Here is a 10,755-nt window from a genome sequence, read left to right as displayed (position 1 = left end):
GCTCAAACGGTCAAGTTACTATCGTAAGTAACTTTAACCATAGACTGAACTCTATGGTTAAAGTATTCTATGGTTAAAGACTATTCTATGGTTAAAGACTGAATTCTATGGCATTACATTATTGTTAAACGTAATGTTTAAGGTTAAAGTTGTAAATTAGGAGGGAGAGGTTCTGTTGCAACAATAATGTCGTTCTCAGTTTTTGAAGACATCCTTGAGTGATATTTAAAGGTTAATATTTACTGAAAGTTAATAATAATACCGAATATTGATTAAATGAATGTAATATTGCAGTTGAAATGTGTGTTTTAAGGAAGTAATTGAATTTATTACTACAAAGGGGCTTTGTCCCTGAAGGATTATTGTTTTCGTTTTGCGATTTTGCGTTGGTTCGCTATAAATGTCCGTTTCACTTGTCAAACTATTGCCACCAAATGTTAGAGTCCTGCATTGTATTTGAAGAAATTAAATAATGAAAAATCTGCATAACTGTATGTATATTTCTCGCATTGTGATAAAACAACGGTACATAGAGGCATCGAAATTTTGAATGATGTAATACTACTGCGAATATGGGCATGTGGAAGCCCAAATTTGAAATTTGGACTTTGTTTTATTATCGATTTTATATTTTGTAAAACTTTAATGAATTTTTGATCAACAAACTCGAGGATTTCAAAGTGAGCAATGGCAATGTTGTACAGAAAAAAACATTTTTATCCCCAGCGCGTGAGATAGATCTAAAGATATGCTCAATTTAAAACTATTTTACGATATTGCTCTTGAACTGAATTTTCTGGCTTAATTGCGAAGAACGTGATATTTAATAAATAAAGGTAACAGACAAAATGTTTAAAAAAAGCCCTTTTGGACATAATTTAAAATCTGAAACATTTCATGTTTTCTTTATTTCTCTCTCTCTTTTTTTTTTTTTTATTTTTATTTTTTTATTTACCGTCAATAAATTGTCAGTTGCTCTCTTTTGACATTGGTAATAGAAGTGAAATTTTTAATGTTGGGGTGACACCCATTTTATTGTACTATATTATTGGCGGAATCGTTTTTCAAGATGTTAGGAATTTCCTTTTTGCGGAGTGATATGTAAGGGATTAATCGAAATCTTTTAAGATTCATTTAAAGCATCTTATTAATGAGATCTGAATTCAGCTGATATAATTTACAGTGGATATTTATTGCACCTTAAAAAGCTTTTTATTTATTTAAAAGGTTGATAATTAACAGGGTTTTCATTTTATTTGTACTCCTCATACTTTCAAACTGCATTTTCCCATTTTATCCTAGAACAGGGGTCTCCAAACTTTCCAGCCTTAGGGCCATACTGATTACTCCAGTAAGTTCCGAGGGCCAAAACCATATTATCATTGTTGCCGGTGGTAAAAAGTGAAATAGTCCACTGATGAATAAAAAAGTCCGAAAAAGTACGCAACGTTTAAAAAAGGCTGCAAATCGGACTAAAGTCCGCAAAACGGCAGCACTGCATATTATTAATTTTCCTGTCATTATCTGTAATTTCTAGATTAGTCGTAGAGTACGAGCCATGAGGAGTAACGTGACACGACATCTGGAGGCCACAAGCGGAAATAGGTAGTACCTTCCATCACTAACAGATGGCGCTAATAGCACGTACAGAAGTCAGTTCCTATGACACTGTTGTGGAATAAAATAGTGCATACCTCCTTAAAACGTGTTTGTGCGTGTTTAAGTTTAAGACATCTTTGTAACAGTATTTTGATTTGAATTGTTGCTTTTGTGTGTGATTTAGTAGTATGGAAAAGAAGCGAAAAATTGATAGTGAATGCAGAAAATTCAAAGATCAGTGGAACATTCAGTATTTCGTAATTGAGTCCAGTAACAAGGCGCTATGTTTGATTTGCAATGAAAGCATAGCCGTTCTCAAAGAATATAACATTAAACGTCATTATGAAACAAAACATTTTCGAAATTACTCAAAATATACAGGGAGTTTGCGGACAGAAAAATTCGAAGCTATGAAACGCGGATTGAAATCGCAGCAATCTTCATTTACAAAACTCAAAACTGAACAAGAGGCTGCAACTTGTGCCAGCTTTCGTGTGGCTCTTGAAATTGCAAAACGTGGAAAACCATTCACCGATGGAGAAATGATCAAAGAATGCATAATTGCAGTAGCCGAAGAAATATGCCCTGAAAAGGTAAATTTATTAAAAACTGTCAGTATGTCAGCAAACACTGTGGCTCGAAGGGTAGAAAACATTGCTGAAAATATATCCTCTCAACTGTTCGACAAAAATGGACATGTTGAGTGGTTTTCTTTGGCCTTGGATGAGTCAACGGATGTGTCAGATACTGCTCAGGTGTTGATTTATATTCGAGGAGTAGATAAAAGCTATGAAGTGCATGAAGAACTTCTTGATATGTATAGTATTCATGGCACAACTACTGGTACAGATATTTTTAAAGGAGTTGAAATGGCCATTAATCAAAAGAACCTTCGATGGAAAAACTTGAAATGTATTACAACTGATGGAGGCAAAAACATGAGTGGGAAAGATAAAGGAGTGGTCGCTCTTGTGTCAAAGGCTGTAGAAAATGACGGTGGTTCAAAACCATTAGTCTTACATTGTATCATTCATCAACAGTCCTTGTGCGGAAAATGTTTGGATATGTCTGAAGTTCTGAAACCAGTCATATCAACTGTTAATTTTGTTAGATCTTTTGGGTTGAATCACCGACAATTCCGACAATTTATTGAAGAGATTGGAGAAAATGACTTACCTTATCATACTGCCGTACGTTGGCTTAGTTGTGGGAAAGTCCTTCAGCGCTTTTTTGAACTTCGAGCAGTGATCGAAATTTTTTTGAATGAAAAGCATCGCCCTCTTACTGAATTACAAAACAACGCATGGCTGTGGAAGTTAGCATTCTATGCTGATTTGACAAAACATGTGAACGAACTGAATTTGAGATTGCAAGGAGAAAACCAGCATCTTCCTGATTTATACACTAATATCAAATCATTCCGGAAGAAACTGATACTGTTTCAATCACAACTACGAAGTAAATGTTTTTCACATTTTAAAACATGTGAAATATTCAGCCACACCACTGAGACTGAGTTTCCTATCGATTTTGCAATCGAAACTTTGAGTGCTTTGAAAGTAAATTTTGATACTCGTTTCTCGGACTTTGATGCCATTGCGAATCAAATTAAGATTTTTCAGAATCCTTTTGATACTGACATTTAAACCCTAGCCCCGGAACTTCAAATGGAAATGATTGATCTACAGTGCATTGATATAATTAAGAACAAATATCAAAACTCATCTTTGTTGGAATTTTATAAGAGTCTTCCACTGACACAATTTGATAATTTGCATAAATTTGCTCGTGGGCTGTTTTCTGTTTTTGGTACTACTTATTTGTGTGAGAAGACCTTCTCCAAAATGAAGTACACAAAAAATGTTTACAGATCTAAATCAACTGATGAGCATCTTAAATCTATTTTAATAATTGGTACAAGTAAAATTAGTCCACAGCTACAAACTATTGTCAGTGGAAAATCTCAATTACATAAATCTCATTAGTATTTCATATGTCATTATGCTTGTTATAAGTTATGTTTTTATTTAAAATGTATAAAATGTTAGTTGGATTCATTTCAATAATTTGTTAGTTATTATGTACTGAAGTTAAATTTTCTGCATATTATACATGTCTTTACTCATTACAATTCTGTGTTTCTTTATCCAACTTATCACAAAAAAAAATAACAATAAGCCTACAACAATGTTATGAGTAGTTAGCCCATGACCATATCAATATAGATGTCATATTAATAATTATTCAACATAAAATTAGAATACTTCAGTAAACTAAATTTAATTTGCTATAAAAAATATGTTCTCTAAAAGGAGTTTTCAAGTATGCTAGCTTTCCGCGGGCCGGACAAAATCTGTCCGCGGGCCGGATGTGGCCCTCGGGCCGTAGTTTGGAGACCCCTGTCCTAGAAGAATGTTTTAACATACTTGCCCCCTTCCAAGTCATCCAAATCTATCAAAATTTGAAAAGCTTGAAGACAACTGTTAATCTGTGTGCTTAAATTATGCTGAATGTTCCTATACCGGCTGCTTTTGTAACGGTATTCCGAAGCAAGATCCTTTTCTTTCAAAATCAGTTGCATGAGTTGTCTCCTGTTTACAATTGATGTTTTTCCGTCGCTGTGGTGTATAAAGGGATTATTACATCTAGCAACGGTCACCGCTAGACGGGAACTTTTCTGAGAAACGAGATTTCTGGTAGCATTAGTTTAAACAGGAGGATTTTTAGAAGAAATAGCTCCGCTGGAAGCGAAGTCCCGCCTTGCTACGGAAACGATGTCCCGGCTACGTGGAATATTTTGAAACTTCGCCGAAAACGTTACGTCTGCAGCTCTGTCCTGCGTAGAGATCAGCGAATTAGACGAAAGTTCTGCTTCTGAAGGATCACGCGATTCCAATCTGAGCGGTAATCGATTACTGCTTGTTGTTCAAGTCTGTTTCATAAGTGAAAATGGTAACCTAGCTATGTAGGTTTCTTGGAAATGTGCGGGTTCTGAGAAATGTCCCTTTTGACGTCCAGTCCTGCGTAGCGGAAGCATATGTGATAAGGACTTAACATCAGTGTCAAATACGTGATTTCTGTCTGGTAACCTTGGGCATCGTGTACTGAAGCATCCACTAGGAGTGATTTATGGGTCATTGAAGGAAGAAGATACTATCACAAATAAGGTATATGGATTCGTCAACATGATCATACACATTTTCTTTATTTTTCATAAAAATGAAAGTTTCCTCGTGTATATGAAAAATTAAGAGATTTTATTGGGTTATCTGAAAAGTTCGCGGATTCTGAAATAAGAATTTATATATATGTAATGATTTCAAATGCGTAGATGAAAGCAGTGGACCTCCTAACAGCTTACGATACTGTGTAGATGACCGAGAAGACCGTAGTGGCTTGAAGGTGGCAGAGTGGAAAGCATGATGACGCAATTTAGTACAGCATGTCTTGAAAAATCACAGTTTTTATTTTTTCCATGCATATCAAATAATCCTTTTTCTGACAAGATATTTCTTAATAATATTTGAATAGAATAACTCCCATTTCGAAGCACGACGTCATCTTAAGCAAGTAAGCGGCAGCAGCATGGATGAAAAGCATCTTACCAGCAGGAGAGCTAACGCGGAAAAGGGCAGAGTATCATAGAACTTCAGAGGAAGAAGGGTGGGAGTCGGAAAAGTTTCAGTTCACAGTTCTGGTTTACAATTAATTTGATTGGACAAGAGGCATCTGCATTAAAACGTTACGTAAGATAGAAAAGTCTGGAACCTGTGAGATGAATTTAGGGGTAGATCATCAAATTTAGAATGTTAATTTTGAGATCATCAATTACATTTTAAACATCTATCATGTTTTGTTATATCTTACATATAATATATATATATATGTAAAATATATTGTTCCTGCTTATAAGGATTGACCTTGATCGTAATGGATGTTTAAAAATACGGCCTCTATTCACGTTGCATAATTTTAGCATCTGTTCTGGCCATGGAGGTAGGAAGTACGAAGGAGAGGCCCTAACCGGTTTTCCGCATACACTGAGATGAATTGAGATGAATGGGTTTTGACACGATCGGGTGTAAATATTTTTTAATTACGTCGTAAATATACATACAAGCGTATATATTTTCTTCTTCTACAATATTTCAGAGTCCTAAGTATGTGAGTATTTTTAAACAACATTTCATTCTGAACGGAATTAAATGCTATACCTCAGAACGGTTTAATTTGAATGAAATATTTTTAAAAGTTTTCGTTAATTACATTAGAAAGAAAATTTAAGGTAATTCGATTTTATTCGGTTAAGGATTGCAAAATTAAGATCAAAGTTTATTGTATTATTGATATTAAAATTATGCATTATTTCTTTTCTATTTATAGAGCTTCTTTCTAAAATACTTTCTAAAATATGACATGATTTTTTAGCTTGTGAGGCATCTTGTAAATCGAAAAATCTAAGTCAATTTATAATTAATGCTCTATTCGGTCCATTTCAAATTAAGAGCTGAATATTTTTGAAAGAGAATAAAAAAGGGATTTTTTAAAAAATATTATTTAATATAAATTCTTTTAGTTATACTTAGACATTTTTTACTCTAAATTTCAACAATACATATTCTAAAACTCTTCTTTATTACTTCCTTAAGTACACATCTCATAGACTTTGCTTTATAATAACTACCTTTTAAAAGATTGCTTTCCAGTACGAACAGTTCTTGCTTAAATAATTCTATAAACGTATTTGTCAATAGGATTTCAAATTATGTTTACAATTCAGTGTTAAGGTTATTATATATTTAGATAATATGTATAATCATTATAAATCTAGATATATTTAATAATTAGATTTCTTCGCAGTAACTTTCACAGGAGTTTATGAATGAATAAATCCTTCAATTCAAATACATTTATAAGTAATTCAACAACGTAACAAGTATTTACGTATCTGCCTGCAACAAAATACGTAAAGTACTTACGTATTTTTTTTGCAGGCAGATACATGCTTTTTGCAAGGCAAATGCATAAACACCCATACATATTTTTCATTTTCGGCATGTGCAAATCTTTTAATTTCTGTGCATTCACTATGCGTTTGGAACATGAACTAGCGAATACTTTGTTAACGGTATCGAAAGACTTGTACAATTATAAAGGCACCAGTAAGGTATTTTTCATTCTTTAAGCATAACATTTTTGCTAAAATCTATATTTTTGTAGTTCAACAGCTTAGAATTTTATAAAACAAATTCATAATCAAAATCGCTGTTGTTAGTTATCGAAAAATAACCGAGATGCCACTTTTGCGTAAATATCACGAAACTATACAAATTGCTATTATTCATCACGCAATGAATGTTTCTTTTATGCGAAAAAGTCTCGTTTTTCGATTTGTATGGAACTGTCGTGTGTCGAAATACTATCAGAGCACTGTCAAGTGAGCTTCTGAATGTAAACTAAAAACACCCCATCTGGAGACTGAAGCCTCAGAGCAGTGCTTCACTCGCAATGCGCGGTCGGCCCCCTCCTTCCTTTCTTACCTCCATGAGATTACACTACATTACTAGATGAACCGATTTTCGTTTGCTAGAAACATCTTATTCAGCCTATAGTGAACAATATTCTCTTTCCATTCATTACTCTCTTATACTGTGCCCAACCACGGCGTGCTACACTTTACATCTATAACCTCTGTTCGTCCATAAACTTATCATGTTATGAATTTGTATTTCGAGCTGTAAGCAGAGTACATATTCTTCTCTTCATATTAAAAGATAAAGAAAAGACACAGACAATATTGCATTTGCAATGGTTGCTATTAGGAAAATAATTTCAATTTAGCTGATTAGTGCATCAACAAATTATTTCATTGTACAACAACAACAATTTACACTTTTTTTTTTGTCTTGGTTAGATTATTTTTTCATAAACATTTTCGAAATAGCGAAGCAAACTGTTAGAAAATTGCAATTATTACTGTCTGCTGTATTTTGATATAATCAACTCTATTTTGGTTAATTTGATTCAGGTTAACTTTTCTTGATATAACAGTAGTATATTTGCTTTTATTATATGCATTATTATAGCCAGTCCATGGTAGCGCTAGTACGCTTGTATTTATGAAAAATGTCCTTTTAGTAAAAAAGGTTGCCTACCCCTACTAATCTCATATATTAACTACACGAGGCTATTAAAATTATGCATTATTTCTTTTCTATTTATAGAGCTTCTTCCTAAAATACTTTCTCAAATATGACATGATCTTTTAGCTTCTGAGACATCTTTTAAATCGAAAAATCTAAGTCAATTTATAATTAATGCTCTGTTCGGTCCATTTCAAATTAAAAGTACCTTTTATTTTAATAGTGAAATAAGTTAAATATTGTTGCTCATTTCCATGTGCTTAAGTTTCTCTGAATAGTTTTGAAAGGGAATAAAAAAGGGATTTTTTTAAAAACTATTATATAAAACTTATTTCCGTATTAACTAAAATGAAGCTCCAAGCTTTTTGCATTAAAATAAAATTTCGCTATAAAAAATTTTCGCACTTTTCCGTGTAATCGATATCTTTGTAATCCTAATATCTCCTGACGAGTTTCGTAATATTTATGTCTTCTTTGTTTCATTTATTAGTAGATTTTCTAAAAACGTTAAATTATTTTCCATAAATCTTCATTATTACTTCCTTGTACGAAGTAAAAAGGAAGTATTGTAATCGCGAAAAGTTTCAGGCAGCATATTTTAAAGAAAATATCCATTTTGACCGCCATCGAATGCAATTTAACCACGTTTTTGCGTGATATCTGTACGTAAGGACAGAATAAAAGACTCGTTTCATCCAAAAAAATTATAAAACTGCTTTAAAGTTAATTCTGAAGAGAATTTTTCGTGGCGTCTGTACGAACGTATGTACGTACGTGCGTACGTACGTATCTCGCATAACTGAAAAACGAGTAGCCTCAGAACCTTGAAATTTTGTATATAGGACTGCTGAACGCTGCTCAAGTGGACTGCCGCCCTTAACTATAGTAAGCCTTACGGTATTTGTTTCCACTTGGCAGATGCTGTCTAATCATGACTCGCTGATCCGACAGCATTTATTATTTTAAAATCTTAGGTTTCATAATCACTCATTATTTTACATAGGTTTTTAGTATCTATAACTGCCTGGTTGTTAACTCAAGTTCTATTTTAACTACTACGCTGCTAACTATACTACACTACTTTAACATGGGCAATGTTGCTATAATTCCTTTACACTACAATACTACTTCAATGTTTTACACTAGACCACACTACATTTTACACTGAGTACTATACATTGTAACAATATCATATATAAATGCAAGACATAGAAGAATATATTAATGCAAGACATAGAATATCCTATATAAATGCAAGACATAGTAAACTTGGTTATTAATATAATACGATAATATTAGATCATTTTTCTATCGCACAATTTCGAGTACAATACAATGCCTACGAAACTTTACACTCTAGTACTATAAGCTACAAAAGTACAAACTCGGCTAGAATTGCATTTTACATTGGGTACAATAAATTGTGATTCTATTATATATATGTACAAAATTTACAAAATATATAAGCATTAGAGTCGCATAAACTCATACTACTACTTATACAGATATACTGAACAATTACTGTAAATACAGTAGCTCTATATCTTGATTACAATTCACACTGTACTAGTTAGCCATATTATTGCAAAATTAAGAAATAAAATACAATGTTAATCAAACCATACACTGTTATTCATTATTGATGCAGGTACCCAAAGATAATACTATAAATGAAATATACTAAGGTTAGGTTACAATACACTTTTCAAAACCATTCCTAGTTAGCAAATACAGTGGAACTACCAACAACATGATTTAAACATTGATATTTCAAGCATAAAACATAATCCAATTTATATTCTGTACTCTAATCTTTTTTTTTTTTTGGTAACAATAGGTTATGCCTCCATCTATGCTGAGTAAATAAATAAATATAATTCTGCCAATGATGGAATAGAAACAATTCAACAATGATACAGTTATATAACTAGTAATTTTTACAATACGTTTTAATGATTCTTTCAGTTATGAGACTTATTAATTGTAGGGTAATCTAAAAGTCACAAAGATGTGTACAATGAAAAATTAAGAATCTATGCACCAATGTGGTTAAATCACACAAGCATTGAACAGTTCAAGGTTCTGCAATGGTAATAAAGCTAATGTTATGTCATTCACAAGGAAGTCTTTACCCTAAGATGATCCTTTAATTGTGAGCGTACAAGGTACAGATGTGTGCAGTAATTGTCAATTATTCTGAACTGTTCGCTCTGTTTATACCTGCATGACTCTGTGCACAGTACTTTAATACCTCATTCAATTTGCGTTTAGCAATACTATTCTTGCAGATTGTTTCTGCCCATTGTGGCCAAAATAAATCACTTGGTCTCCTCAGGTGATAAGGTTTGGTGGATGCACAATGGAAGAGATAGTGATCTGGATCACCTACCTCTCCACATTCACAGAATTCTGTTCCGCTTAAGTGGAACCTCTTTAAATAGGTAGGGAATGGTCCATGTCCAGAAAAAAAGTGGGTCTGTGCACCGTTCGTGACTTTTGCTACAGTTCCCACTTTTGGAAAAAAAGAGTAGGTCCTTCTACCCGTGGGTGCTCAGTCCCACCTTTCCTGCCACTGGCATAATAAATTTTCAAGAGTACTTTGTAAGGATCTTAAGTTTTACTAACGTTTATTTTATTTTAAATCTTTACTATCACTTCTTATTTTCTACTTCCCGCCAGAATTAAAAGCGTTAACTTATTTATGCAAAATTTGTCTGGCGAACGCCAAGTACTTAAGTTGTGGCTTTTTACCAAGCGAGAGAGAGGAAGGAGTTAGTAGAAGCAGGCCGCTTGCCTTAGAAGTTTTACTCGGTTGCTGTTTGCCTTCCAGGCCAGAGGTTTAATCCTCGTGATAATTTTAAACGTATTGTAGTGTTAACAGTTCTCTGTACTACATACGGCTTCCTGTTAATATCCGGCCAATCTTACACGTAGGCCCTTGTTGATTATTCCAAATTTAAGTTAGAGTTTAGTTACATTTTATATTCTTACGTTCAGACCACAAGTAGTTGGT

General features: G+C 33.2%; 1 protein-coding gene across 1 annotated transcript; it reads left to right on the top strand.

Annotated features, from left to right (window-relative positions):
- Positions 1–2,009: 2,009 nt before the first annotated feature.
- On the top strand, positions 2,010–9,605 carry LOC146997664 (general transcription factor II-I repeat domain-containing protein 2-like). Its single transcript, XM_085814374.1, has 2 exons — positions 2,010–3,057; positions 9,580–9,605. The coding sequence occupies exons 1-2, from the start codon at positions 2,010–2,012 to the stop codon at positions 9,603–9,605; spliced, it is 1,074 nt and encodes a 357-aa protein (XP_085670500.1).
- The last annotated feature ends 1,150 nt before the right edge of the window (positions 9,606–10,755 follow it).

The sequence above is a fragment of the Stegodyphus dumicola genome, chromosome 4 (assembly GCF_044657685.1).
Source record: "Stegodyphus dumicola isolate Sdum_Otavi_A_Nest chromosome 4, ASM4465768v1".
Taxonomy (NCBI): Eukaryota; Metazoa; Arthropoda; class Arachnida; order Araneae; family Eresidae; genus Stegodyphus; species Stegodyphus dumicola.
This window is presented reverse-complemented; position numbering and strand designations above follow the sequence as displayed.

Coding starts and splice junctions, on each gene's coding strand:
- LOC146997664 (XM_085814374.1), top strand. CDS start 2,010: ATGAAACGCGGATTGAAATCGCAGCAATCTTCATTTACAAAACTCAAA. Junction 3,058..9,579: donor GTTTCAATCACAACTACGAA/GTAAATGTTTTT, acceptor TGGTAACAATAG/GTTATGCCTCCATCTATGCT.